Source organism: Pezoporus flaviventris, unplaced genomic scaffold, assembly GCF_033815535.1.
Source record: "Pezoporus flaviventris isolate CSIRO_AGI_PZ_B2104156 unplaced genomic scaffold, CSIRO_AGI_Pfla_v1 ptg000025l, whole genome shotgun sequence".
In the NCBI taxonomy this organism is placed as follows: domain Eukaryota; kingdom Metazoa; phylum Chordata; class Aves; order Psittaciformes; family Psittacidae; genus Pezoporus; species Pezoporus flaviventris.
The window spans coordinates 32,101,229-32,115,403 of NW_026892573.1; the positions used below are offsets into that span (position 1 = coordinate 32,101,229).

The 14,175-nt window shown below is 49.8% G+C and overlaps 1 protein-coding gene across 3 annotated transcripts in view; it reads left to right on the forward strand.

Annotated features, from left to right (window-relative positions):
- Positions 1 to 11,619, forward strand: part of GAB2 (GRB2 associated binding protein 2) — a 101,553-nt gene extending 89,934 nt beyond the window's left edge. For 2 of the 3 annotated variants that reach the window (XM_061458077.1, XM_061458076.1), the window contains exons 4-10: positions 2,966 to 3,552; positions 4,536 to 4,630; positions 5,358 to 5,637; positions 7,099 to 7,189; positions 8,988 to 9,090; positions 10,301 to 10,426; positions 11,164 to 11,619. In XM_061458077.1, coding sequence (XP_061314061.1) covers positions 2,966 to 3,552; positions 4,536 to 4,630; positions 5,358 to 5,637; positions 7,099 to 7,189; positions 8,988 to 9,090; positions 10,301 to 10,426; positions 11,164 to 11,307 — 1,426 coding nt within the window. In that variant the 3' untranslated portion in view covers positions 11,308 to 11,619. The remainder of the gene's footprint in view (positions 1 to 2,965; positions 3,553 to 4,535; positions 4,631 to 5,357; positions 5,638 to 7,098; positions 7,190 to 8,987; positions 9,091 to 10,300; positions 10,427 to 11,163) is intronic. The other variant, XR_009744221.1, reaches the window with a different exon arrangement.
- The last annotated feature ends 2,556 nt before the right edge of the window (positions 11,620 to 14,175 follow it).

Consider the following 14,175-nt stretch of genomic DNA (forward strand, 5'->3'; position numbering starts at 1 on the left):
GTGAGCGGTTCAACCCGCCTCCATCCACAGTGATAGAATCATAGAATCACAGAATGGTTTGGGTTGGAAAGGACCTTAAGACCATCTAGTTCCAACCCCACTGCCATGGGCAGGCACAAAAATGCAAAACCCAGGTGAAGAAAGCTCTGAGTGATGGGCTCATCCCGTTGCGGTTGGGAGGAGGAGGTCAGAGTGGCCACAACCCAAGTTCCCAGCTTTCCTGGCTTTCTGGGTTGTATTGAAAACTGACTGAATGGCTGGACCCAGAACATGGTGATCATTGGCACAAAGTCTAGTTGGAGGCCAGTCACTAGCAGTGTACCCCAGGGGTCAATACTGGGTCCAGTCCTGTTTGACATAGAATCACAAAGTGGTTTGTGTTGGAAGGGACCTTAAAGTTTATGCAGTTCCAACCCCTGCCACAGGCAGGGACACCTTCCAGTAGAGCAGCTTGCTCCAAGCCCCTGTGTCCAACCTGGCCTTGAACACTGCCACGGATGGGGCAGCCACAGCTTCTCTGGGCACCCTGTGCCAGCGCCTCAGCACCCTCACAGGGAAGAGCTTCTGCCTAAGAGCTCATCTCAGTCTCCCCTCTAGCAGGTTAAAGCCATTCCCCTTGGCCTGGCCCTACATCCCTTGTCCAAAGCCCCTCCCCAGCCCCTTTAGGCACTGGAGCTGCTCTCAGGTCTCCCCTTCAGGAACCTTCTCTTCTCCAGGCTGCCCCAGCCCAGCTCTCTCAGCCTGGCTCCAGAGCAGAGCTGCTCCAGCCCTCGCAGCATCTCCATGGCACTCCTTGAAGATGATCATTAACAGTCTGGTTGATGGGGCAGAGTGCACCCTCAGTGAGTTTGCTGATGACACCAAGCTCGGATGGGTAGCTGATATACATGGGGCTCATGCTGATAACACCAGAGGGATCTCAACAGGCTGGAGAAATAACCTCAGCTCTGGATACCTGCAACCAGCTCTAAGTGGCCCATCTTGAGTAGCTGGCATCTGCAGGGGTCCTTTCCACCCTCGATCACTGTGATCCTGCAGACAGGGCCCTAATTCCCACCTTTTACAAGGACAACCACAACCAGAGGGATGTGCAGGGACTGCACCGCTCTGCCATTCATCCCTTGCAGAGCGCGCTGTGCTCCGTGGCATCCCGTGGTGCACAGTGTGGTATCGCAGTGAGCCACAGCTCCCCTCCTCCAGACCCAGACACTTGCCTTAAATAGAGAGGAGAACTTCCTGACGTGGAGAGTTTTGGCTCACAGGAGCGACGAGGAGATGGGGAATGAGGGAAGGAGGCAGGGAATGAGAGGCAGTCAAATCCCAGCTGGCGCGAGGTGAGAGCAGAGCCAGGGGTGCAGCCTCCGCTGGGCTTTCCTGCTGCAGCTGCCTTTCCCTACACGAAAACAACAGAGAAAGGCTCAGCAAAACTAACTTCAGATGGGGTTAATGGAGCAGTGTTCAAGAACAGGCTCTCTGACACTCCAGCTGTGTGGGTATCCACAAGCCACCCACTGAGACCCCAGGCTGGGACCTGGAGGATGGAGCAAGCAGTGATGCTTTGATGGGCGTAGACAAACTGGCCGGCAGCAGCTTCTGCAGCTGGACCAGAACTAATCACCCTGATCAATACCCAGCACACAGGGCCAGGCTGCAGGACCACTGGGAATCCCTCTGCTTTCAGCTCCCGAGCTCTTACTTTACTCATCCATAAAATGAGGGTAATAGCAGCTAATTGGTGGGCAATGCTAAGTAATTAACCCGTGAGATGCTTCAAGTCCTCAGCCAAAAGGACCCTGCCAAAGCACAAACATCTCCCGGGCGGACTGAGCTCCAAGGGCAGCAGGGGGCTGTTTGTCATCTCACAGCATCTCTTGGTTTTTACCCAATAAGCCCTATTTCTGAGCGCCATCTCGTGCTGGCTCCGTGGAACAGAGTTCTCCCTGCAGAGCATCAGCCCCATCAGAGCAGTGTAAACCAGCGTCTCCCAGCTCTTCCCATAGGGCTGGCACTTTGCAACTACTGGGAACACTCCGCCTAACCATTGCATTTTATCCCAGTGTTGTGGTACAGGGCAGAACAGTTCTGTGGGGAGATGTTTAAACGGGGCTGGCTGAGCCCTTTCTGGATGTGAATGGCCCCCAAAAGACTGACCCATGCATAGTTAGGATCATAGACTGGTTTGGGTTGGAAGGAGCCTTGAAGCTCATCCAGTTCCAATCCCCTGTCACAGGCAGGGACTCGTTCCACTAGAGGAGGTTGCTGAGAACCACATCCACAGTTATAACTGAAAGCAAAAAGACCCAGCCCCAAGGCTACCTGTCACCCTCTTTTGATGCATATGCAGCAGCTCTTCATGGCAGAGTGACCCTTTTGGGGGGCTTTGCTGTATTATCTTCTTCCATGCTGCTTCAGCCAGCTCACAGGCATCATCACCCGTGCTCAGCTCTGCTGCATCCTTCTGTCATTTCCCAGCACTTCCATAATGATTCTCATGTTTCCCCAAGTCTTGCAGGATGGGGAGATGCTTCATGGTGGCAGGAGTTGAGGATGGGAGAGAGAAAAGTCCTAAATGGCTGATTCAAGCATCTCCAGACTCTTCATCAGGGACTGTAGTGATAGGACAAGGGGCGATGGGTTCAAACTGAAACAGGGGAAGCTCAGGTTGGAGATAAGGAAGAAGTTCTTTACTGTGCAGGTGCTGAGGCACTGGCACAGGGTGCCCAGAGAAGTGGTAAATGCTCCATCCCTGGCAGTGTTCAAGGCCAGGTTGGACAGAGCCTTGGGTGCCATGGTTTAGTGTGAGGTGTCCCTGCCCATGGCAGGGGGTTGGAACTGGATGATCTTAAGGTCCTTTCCAACCCAAACCATTCTGTGATTCTATGGCTCTAAACAGGGGGAGCAGAGCTTGGTGCACCCCAGGACTCACTCTCCCCCATCTCAGCCCCTTTCTCCCCTTCCTCTGCAGGAGCGCCAGCTTCTCCCAAGCCACGAGATCTGCCTTCTTCATGCGGAGCGACACGGCAGTCCAGAAGCTCTCCCAGGGCAACGGGCACTGTGTGAATGGGGTTGGAGGGCAGCTCCATGGCTTTTACAGCCTGCCGAAACCCAGCCGGCACAACTCGGAGTTCAGGGACAGTGCGTACGACCTCCCGCGCTCCTTCGGCTCCTACACGCACCCCAAGTCGAGCCTCACCAGCTCCGAAACGGATAACGAAGAGGTCTACACCTTCAAGACTCCCAACAACACCTTATGCAAGGAGTTTGGGGAGCTCTCCACAGACTCCTATGACATCCCTACCACCCCGCATTCCGTCTACCAGATCCCCAGGACATTTACACTGGACAAGAACCATAACGCTCTGGCCGTGGCCGCCAGCGACTCGCCCACTGCACCCCCTCCACGACCCCCAAAACCCGGGCAGATGGAGCCACGGTGGGGCAGCCCACCCCAGCAGCCCCAGCCTGGTGACAGCTTAGGGCTGGTCCCCATGGCAGCCACCATTCCCAGGAGAAACACGCTGCCAGCGGTGGAGAACAGCAGGTTACACCGAGGTGAATTGGGGGGTGAGGAGCTCGGGGTGGCTTGGTTCTATCTAGCTGCCTTGGATCACTGTGTTGCAGTAGGGATGGGGTGGGTGTTGGCATCAACCAAGGGCCTGAACACAAAGAAGGTCTCCCCGATGAGGATCTGGCCTCGGTTCTTGTATGTAACAGGCAAGGAGATGGATCCCCAAGGTTTTGGGGCTGGAGATGTTCATCTGGCTCTTGATTGTGTTGTACTTTGAACCAAAACACCAAACCTTCTTGCCCCATCGCCACATTTTGATGATTTCAGCTCTTTTTAGCTTGCTTTTACTTCAAATCATAACCAGATTTGTCAGAACCTACTTCAGCCTGGACCTGCCTTGGTTTTGCTCACCAGGGATGTAATTTCACACATCTCCAAGACCCAGCATCCCTTCTCATTGGCCATGGATGGGCTGTGGATGAACATGCCCTTTCCAAACCTTGTGCCTAGGATGAGATAGGTCCCAAGAAACTTAGAAGAGGTGGCTGGAGAGCAAACATCCTCAGAATGATGCACACAGTTCCCTGAAATGCCTCTTCCATCTCCAACATTAAGGCTGAGATCAGACCCATGCTCAACAGTAGACAGATCAGTCTAAGAGCTTAGCACGCCATCCTCACCCCATCTTCCCCTTACTGTAGGCTGCTAGCCCTTATATTTGCTGAGCGAGGTGTAACAGAGCTCTTCCTTAACCCAGTTTTGTCACCATGACATACCTTATCTGACATCTTTACCCTTGGGATTTTGCAGCACATTGACAGAACCAGGTTAGGTCCACGTGGCACGTGCATTGATGCATCCGAGAGATGCTAACTGGGAAGGAGCAGAGCAGGGAGTCTGCGACAGGCTAAAAACCCATACAATCCCATCAACATCTCCATCACCAAGAGCAGACACTGCCTTCCCGGTACCTGGGTTTTGTTTATCACCAGCTGGGACACGTTGTGCATTTATGGTTGTGTTGCAGCTTCTTCTTGTGAGACGTACGAATACCCCCAGCAGGGAGGCAGCAGCGCTGTGCAGTCCATCGAGTCAATGAACGATGGGTACAACACCTACCTGGTGAGTTGGCTTTGGTGTTGGCCACACTATAGGCACAGTTTACACCTTATAGGTTAAGAGGCAAGTTGGTTCCAGGTTGGACCTCGCAGCCTAAGTCAAGAAAGGGTTTATTACTGGTTACAGTTAAAACCATGGCGGCTTGGAGGGTAGAGATGGAGGAACAACGACCTAACCCAGCACCTCATGCAGAGCTTTGCTTTGGGTGCTTCCACAGAGTGTATCTGCCTGGAGCTTTGATCCCGAAAAAGCACCCAGGAGTTTGGCTTCTTCCTGAAAGCCTGGGATGCTGCTGAGCTGAATTTTGATGTGTTGCCAGAAAAGCCTCTTTTGTGCGCTTTCTAAGACTTCCTGAGCTGGAAATGACATTAAAGCAGCCTTTCATATTGCATTTTAGTCATGGCCAGAGCCCAGGGAAAAATGACTTTCCAGGTTGAGCGTGCTTCTGCAGCTCACTCTGATCATGAGAAGAGGCTCAGGTGTGGGTGATTGAAACCTTTCTCTGAACTCAGGATGTTTCAGCATCTTGCAAACAGTGAAGGTACACCTTCTCAGTGCAATCTGATGGCAAAGGAGGGGACAGTCCCCCCCCATCCTTCTGTGCTGAGATTTTAGAGCTGGTCCCACCTCAGGTGTGTGTGTTCAGTGATGCTGAGATGGAAGGGTTTATAGTGGGATGGGGTTGAGGAGTATCTGATGCTCACAGCACATCCTCCTTCTTGCTCCCCAGCAAGCCAAGGCAGCGGTGGGCCGCTCCCACAGCACTGACTCCGAGGACAACTACGTCCCCATGAACCCCGGTTCCTCACCCCTGATCCACACCGAGAAAGCCAACGACAATGCCCAAAATCTGTACATCCCCATGAGCCCTGGGCCGCATCACTTTGACCTGGTGGGCTTGTCCTCGGCCACCCTCCCCGTGCATAAAGGAGCCATGGTGCAGTGCCACAGGCGGCTGAGTGAGATCCAGCCCCCACCAGTCAACCGCAACCTCAAACCCGATCGGAAAGGTGAGAACAGTTCTTTGTGGGTGAGTCTTTCCAGGAACCCTTCTACTCTTGTAATGCTTCAGACTACACCCGTTGTCTTGTGCACACTCAAGTAGAGCCCTAGGTGGGATGCTGGAGCAAGTCCAGAGGAGGCCACGAGGATGATCAGGAGCTGGAGCAGCTCCTGTATGGAGACAGGCTGAGAAAGTTGGGGCTGTTCAGCCTGGAGAAGAGAAGCTGCATGGAGACCTCAGAGCAGCTTCCACTGTCTGAAGGGGGCTACAAGGATGCTGGAGAGGGACTCTTCATTAGGGACTGCAGTGACAGGACAAGGGGTGATGGGTTCAAACTGAAACAAGGGAAGTTCAGGTTGGAGGTAAGGAAGAAGTTTTTCCCTGTGAGGGTGCTGAGGCACTGGCACAGGGTGCCCAGAGAAGCTGTGGCTGCCCCATCCCTGGCAGTGTTCAAGGCCAGGTTGGGCAGGGCTTGGAGCAACTGGGTCTAGTGTGAGATCTCCCTGCCCATGGCAGGGGTTGGAACTGAATGATCTTAAGGTCCTTTCCAACCCAAACCATTCTGGCCTTCTATGATTCTGCGTGCTTTGTTCCCACCTGCACAGTCAGACCTTCAGATCTTCCCCATCCCCTTCCTGTTTCAGGAGCACTATTGTGGAAATGCAGCTTTCAGGGTGCTTGAACAGCCTGTCTCGAACCCCTCCTGGCCTTTACAGGAGATGAATGTTGCAGGCAGGATCTCACCCCCTTTGCCTGCACCCCTCCCTGCACTCCACCCCAAAATCTCTGCATTGCGTTCAGATGACCCAGGTTTCTCCTTCTGTTTCCTAGTGGCTGGCTCTAGTTCTTCCCTCCGGGCTTTGCCTACATCCTCCAAATCCCACCCCAATCCATTGCCTGGTAGCTCACCAATAAGATGCTGAGAAGGAAGGCTCCCATCATTAATGTGTCAACACCTAGCCCGTTCAACGTGCTAGGCAAGGACTGGGGCTGGAGTGCAACACTCTTCCACCTAATGAATCATCTGTGATGAGAAGAACTTTAGAGCTTTCATGTTACACTGCAGATGTCCTTTCCCATTCCCTATGAGAAAATGCTCTGGCCAGAGGCAGATCAGGACTTTAAAAGCCTGGTCTTGTCCCCATCTAATGGGTTACCACAGCTCCCTGATGAATGGGAGTTAAGGCACTTTTAGCAGGTCTCTATTCCCTGGGAGGCTCATTCCCCTTTAGGGGTCCCCCATCCACTCTGAGGCTGTGGGTCAGAGGAAGAAATGGACTGTTTTCCCCCAGTCCTGTCATAAATGGATGCAGGGAGTTTAGTTGGGGATATTTGCCATCAGCATGGAAGGCTGAGGGTCTAATTAGGAGAATGGGAAGCAAGCAGCATATTGTTGGGGACATGCCAGTCATGGATGCTGAACTGTGGGAATGGGCTGCCTCTGAATAAAGGCTTTTCTCTTCCCCAGCAAAGCCATCACCATTGGACCTGAGGAACAACACTGTCATCGATGAACTTCCCTTCAAATCACCAGTCACAAAATCCTGGTCCAGGCCAACGTGAGTAATGGTTGGGGTATGAATTCTTGCTGTGCTCCAACAGCAGATCTCTGATCTTGCTCTTGTCCATGTGTAGACACATTGTCACCTCTGCCATGGGTTAGACATCTCCGGCTGAGTATAGGGGGGATGTCCACTGCTCCTTTGCTTCCTTCTGACCCACCATCTCTTTTTACAAAGGGCACGTTTCTCATGGGTCATCTTAAATCAAGCTTGAATTGAGCCCAGTCATTGGATGCAGACCCAAATTCCCCCAAAAGCTGGATGACCCCTTCAGTCTTCATTGTGTTCTTTGTCAATGTTAGCAATAGGAGCTGTAACATCACGCAAACATCTGTGCTGGCATGGAAGTCCACCGTGCCCAATACACTACCCCCATTGGGGACCAGCAGGAGTTATTTGGGAAGAGGGACACTTATGGAGTAATTCTTTCCTAAAACATCCTGCCACACCGTGGCAGTCTGGGGGTTTCCTTGGTCACATCATGGCCAGACTTAGGAGCTTGTCCAAATGTTGTTGAAGCAGAGTGGCCCCTGTCTTGAGCCCCTCACGAGCTTAGTCAAGTGTTGCGAGAGCCAGATTTGCATTCCCACATCACAGCTGGTGGCAAGAGAATACATTTGTTTAGGTCGGGATTTCACATGAAAGCTCAGCATGTGGCCCAGCAGCTAATTAAGATCTCTTGAAGACATTTCCTATCTCTGGGATCTGACGACTCCTGGAGAGTTGTGGCTCTAACAAAGGTCCTGTGCTCCACCGCGACTCAGGGCCCAGCTGCGCCACCCCATCCCAGCCACACTGGAGGTGCAGGGCATGATTTCCCATCCATCTTTCCCCCCAAAACCCCCTCTGTAATGTCAAACCGCAGAGTGAGACTTGCAGGGTCTGACCGAGCTGTGTTTTGGTTGCCTTGAAAGCAAAGCTTAGTCTGAAGGAAGCCTGCAAAATGAAACCAAAGCACTTCAGAGCAAAGTCTGCCGGCCAAAAATAACAGGATTCACACAGTTCCAGCTCTTGCTGCTAATTCGTGGCCTGATGTTGTCCAGTGAAAGGCAGAAGCAAGGTTTGGCTGCTATGACTCCTCTAATAAATTGGATTGTGTGCAGATTGACTGCAGGGCATGAGCGCTGTGTGCTGAAATCACTGCACCAGGAAACAGAGAGCAGGCTTTGATTGACAAGACATCCGACCCCAGAGAAGCTAATGGATTTTTCCTTTATCAGCTAATCATATGACCCTGCCTTCACTGCAAGGCAACAAATAGCTTTTTAAGACACAAGCTTTAATGCCAGACGCTGATTGCATTATGGTCTTCGGTATAATCAGATTTGGCCAACTGAAAGCAAGACAATGCCTCGGAGGTTTTGTATTCCAGCTAAAATGGGGATAGGGCCCTGCAGAGCAAACAAATTCTGGAGCTGTGGTGGGGCAGGAGGTGAGAAGCTTCACCGAGGCTGGCCCTGCATGCTCCACAATTAAATGTTTCCTGTGAGACAAATAGAGTTCATGGAGCCTGATTCATGTAGCTGATAGCAGGAGGGTTATGGGTACACAGCAAGCAAGGTGTTGTTAAGAAGTCTTAGAAAGGAAAAGCATTACAGGACCAGACCCAGCGATTTATGACCCATGGAAAGGTCAGGTTGGAGAAGCTTAATGCCACCAGCTCTGCATGTCCAGTCCCCATATCTGATCATGGTGATGTTTGGAACCCTTGGGTGCTACCATTTCCCATTCCTCCTTGGGAATGGACCAGCAGCACACACGACCATCCTTAATGCATTGATCCTTGTCCTTACAGCCAGACCTTCAACGCCGGCTCTTTGCAATACTGTCGCCCTGTCTCCTCCCAGAGCATCACCAGCACTGACTCGGGAGACAGCGAGGAGAACTACGTGGCGATGGTAAGGGCCCCACAGCTAAGATATATGGCAGGACATATACGTTCCCCAGAGCTACAAACACATTCCTAGCTCATGACATGGAAGCACTCAGATAGCACCATGTGGTGTTCGTCCTTACGTATATCCCTACATGCACAAAACAGTGGCTTTCATTGCTAAAATGACATGTCCCACTGGGGGATTAACTGTATATGAGAATGGGAACATGTATCACTGGCTTTGCTAGGAATTAAGAAGGGATAACATCATCTATGGGCTGTCAGGGTGTATTTTCCTAATATAAGTTGATTTTTCAGGGTTTTTTCCCTCTAACAGCTGCTGACATCATGTTTGTGTGGAGGGCAGGGGCTATCAGAGCAGCAGCAGGGAGTGGCACTGCTTACAGGGAGGGTATTTGTCTCTTTGTGAAGCTGCTGACTTGAAGCATATTTTTGAGGCTATGTAACTAAAGGGGTAGAGGAAATCTGTGCTCTGTGCAGCGTGGTTGTGATTAGTGAAGATCCCGGAGCTGGTCTGGCCTCAGCGAGGTGTGGCTCCTGTGGAAAGCTAAAGCCCATGTCTGATGTCAGGCATATGAACAACATCAGTACGAAGGCAGCAGAACTGCTCTGATACATCAAGTTAAGAGCATAAGCTTGAAATATATATATCTAGGTTACCCTGCTCTTGCAGGGGGGTTGGACTAGATGATCTTTTGAGTTCCCTTCCAACCCTTGGGATTCTGTGATTACATATGTCTATTATATATAATATATATAATGATTATTATATTATATTAAATAATATAATAAATATTAATATGCTCTATATTATATTATATATTAAAATATTAGATAATATATAATGAGTATTAGGTATATATTACATATGTTATATATGCAATATATATTAGATATAATATATAATACATATAATGCATATTAAATGTTATGTTATGCATAATATTTATTATATGTTATATATTATATGTAATAATGTCATCTATAATAATGTCATATGTTATATATTATATATTATATATTATAATATATGTAGGCCCCAGCAGTTCTGCATATCCTGGTCCAAGAAGCAGGTGAACAAGTAACCAGCCTAGAACCTCTTTAAAGAACACCACCAAGGCATTTTATTGCCAGTTTTGTGTTAATTCCTCTTTTACTCCTTTCTTCCCATTTTAATCCTCATTATCTCTCCTGTCTCTTCCCTGCATTAGCAAAACCCCATTTCTGCTTCTCCTGTTCCTAGTGGCACCAACAGCCCAGCGCCTAAAAAGAGCTCGGGGAGTGTGGATTATCTGGCCCTGGACTTCCAGCCAAGCTCACCAGGGCCACACAGAAAGGTACGAGGGGGTTTATATACTTCTGATTAAAAGTGATGTGGTTTTAAATGGGTTTTGGGTGACCGGGTCTAGCGGAAGTTGTCCATGTCCATGACGGGGGGGTTGGAGCTGGATGAGCTTTAAGGTTCCTCGCAATCCAAACCATTCCATGGTTCCATATGACCTGGCGCTATGCCTATTCTTGGTCAGACTCAGTGTATAGCATGCCTGCAGCCTTGCTGGAAGCATTACCAGCCACATGGATGAGCAGAGCTCCAGGGTTGCTGATGGAACCCGAAATTCAGCTGGAGATTGTATATTCAAAAGCTGTCAAGAAGTATCCCCAGAAGCATCAGAATTCATTTCTTTTTCCTCCTTCAGAACAAGTCCTCCAGAATCTCTGTAAGAGTTCTTGAGGTCTTTGCAAGAAAATGAGCAAGGTGCTGAGCTGAATTTGCAATATCAGCAGTTAGGTTTCACATTTGCAACCCAACACTCATGCCCCAGATTTGAATGAAGGTAGAGCCCATGTGCTGTTTCTACCTTACCACTGCACCTTATGCAAGCAAGATGCAGAGCAGACTGAAATCTTCCATCCAAGGCCCTTTGGGAGGTTAGGGGGAGGATGGTGAGCTATAGAAAGAAGGGGAGATGCTGGTGGTTGTGTAACTTCCATGATGCTGTTACGGGAAGGAGCAAGAGGGAAGAGCAGGGAGCTGATGGGTGACCAGGCGATGCCATGTTTCTCCTCCCCGCAGCCCTCCACCTCATCAGTTGCCTCGGATGAGAAGGTTGACTACGTGCAAGTGGACAAGGAGAAGACACAGGCGCTGCAGAGCACCATGCAGGAGTGGACTGATGTGCGGCAGTCCTCAGAGCCCGCCAAGAGCACGAAGCAGTAGCGCCTGGGACAGGCAGTGAAGCAGGCAAATCCCAGCTGTGCTTGGGCTGGATTCCTAAGACTTACCTGCAGAGGGGAGGGAATCTCCATTGTTTCTTGGTTTTCTTTTTAAGATGAAAAGAAACTTAATTTCAGGGGCAGATTTGGCAGATACTGTTTGCCAGTGATAAAGACCAACTACGTTCGGTGGCTAGGTTTATGCTTTAGCTGTTGGATGCACTATCCAGGAACTTCGACTTAGCAATACCAGGTTTCACCTTACACATCTTTTGCTTACAGCTATTAAAGCCACCTTGTACGTGCTAACACTGCATTATCTCTCCCCGTCTTCTTCCATGCCATGCAGGTTTGCAGCATCTCTCATTCCCCAGCTCTGATTCCCCACTCATTATGGTTGCCCTTCTCTCTGCCTCCTCCCAGTCCCAAAACTAAGCAAGGACCATTCCTTTTGAAATCACTTGCGTTGTCCCAACTCTTGTAAATAGTATGTTCAAAACCTCTGAGGGCTCTTCTCCTCCTGGACGAACAGCCCCCATGGTTTTGGTTGTGGTTGATAACCTTCAGGAGCTTGAAGAGCATCCCATTGAGCTCACTTAGAAGCCCAGGACTTGTCCTGCTGTACACACACAGATATGCCAGTACATGCTCACACACATGAATGCATGCTTGGAACAGCCAAGTTTGTTGGGGTGTCTTCTGCTATTGATGCTCTCCAGCATCTCTCAAAGTCAACAGGCTGGAGATACTGGCTTTGGATGGTAGAATTTAAGCCCTGACCCATTGCCTATCTGAAACCTATGAATCTGGCCCCAAGAACCAAAATCTGCCCTTTGCGGCACCAAACGAAGCCCATAGAATGAGAGTCCTACATCTGTGGCCGTCATCAGAAGCTCTGTGGTTAAACGCAGGGATACAGGGAGGCTCTGGAGACCGTGTATATCTGAGCTGGTGTGAGGATGAGTGACAAGGTAGGAGTGGAAGGCTGTTGTGAAGACTGGGAGAAGGTGGATGCTGTACTGCAGAGGTTGTCTTAGATGAGGAGCTCCAGTGGGGTGTATCCTGGAGGAAAGGAGCAGGGTAATTGAAATGTTGGTTGATGGGGAGGCCTTAGGCTTGTGAAGAGGCTGGTCAGGAGAGTCAGAGCAAGGTGTTTCAGTATTAGCTTTCATGTAGCGTTATGGTTGGTTTGGTGTTGGGTACAAAGGGCTGGACCAGATGTTTTCTCCCCATGTTCGTCAGTGTTGCTTCAACACAGAAATGGGGCTTGTTGACCCTGGGTTCTAATTATGGGGGTGGGAATCTGCTGTTGCCCCTTGCCAGCATCCTTGACACATCCAGGCTTTGGGATCGCTCCCGAGGCAGCTGCCGGGGACAGAGTGCAGAGAAGGAAGAGACAGTTTACTGCAGAGATAATAATTCATGATCTCATGAAAACAGGAAGAACTAATGATTGCCGTGGAGCAGCCAGATTGCCAGACAGCCAGCAATGACATGAATAAACAGGCCAACTACAAACCAAGAGCCAAATGAAGGAGACATTAGAAAGATTAGGTAATAGCATTTATTAAAGAGCTGGAGCTATTCTCTCTGCAAGTTGAATCCTCTACAAGCTCTACAAGCTCTATGCAAGCTCTGGATCCACCACAAGCTCTATGTTCCAACCACCAAGTTGTATCGATTATTAAAGCTTAAGTGTTAACACGTTTGTTTAATCTTGGTCTGGGTTTGGAAAGGGCCAGATGTGACCCACACTGGGATAGGATACTGGTCCCTTAAGGGTTGCATGCTGGTAAAGTAAGTGTTGATCTTCCAACACCAGTTTGTATTTGTTTCTTGCATGCCATGAAAGGGAAGGATAATAATGGCAAAGCTCTGACAACCCTTTTAAGACATCGAACTGTTGGCCTTTTACAGGAATAACGAAGCAAATATCCTAATGCTTATGGTAAAAACAATAATCATCTAGTAGAGAGGGGGAAAAAAAGACCCAAAGGGAAGATTTAGCACAACCAGATGCTTTCTGAAGGCCAGGGAGTGTGTTACAGCTAGCAAGGGTCCTTGCTTGTCATTGGGGGCTTGCAAGCTTGCATGGTGAGATAATGAAATGAAGACCAGACTTCAGTGCTTCATATTTCTATAGCCCCTTTCATCACCGCATCTCAGGGGAGACTAAACACTGGGCCTGCTCCAGAGCCCACTGAAGTGTGTGATCACCCATCCCCACCATAAAGCAAATGTGACTCAAGTAGGAAGCTCTTCTTTTCCTATCCCGTCCTCTAAACTGTTAGAGGGACACAAGGGAAGATGAGGTTGGGGGAGCAGGGTTATGGTGCACATTGGATGTATTTCCCTGCCAAAAGCGTGCTGTTCTCCTCCTCTTACATGAAAAAGCAGCTATCTCTGGGGTGGATTGCAGCTGGAATTTTGGGAATGGTTCCTTATGCCGCTTTGGGTCTTGCTCTGTAAAACAGTCCAGGCTAAAACAATCTTGAACTGGACCAAAAACCTTGAGAAATCAAGTGATAGCCTGTGCTCAGATTGAGGTTTTTTCCTCCACCTGGGACATGGGGAGCTCAGCAAGTCCCAAATGTACTCAGAAAGTCAGAAGGTGACGGGGAAGCAGCAGCAGCAGGCATTTGATGGTGCAGTGGCTTGAGAGGCAACACTATGGGTTGTGATGTTTCTCTACTGAGTCACGCCTTGTGCTTTTGAGATGGGACAAGGTGCATCCAATGCCAGCTCTCACATCTAATCCAAAGCATTAAGATTGGAAAAGCCCTTCATGGTACTGGAGAAACTAGTCCCTTTTCTTCATGTCCCACAGGTGTCTGTATTTGCTTATGGGACAAGCACTGGCATGGGGTAGCTC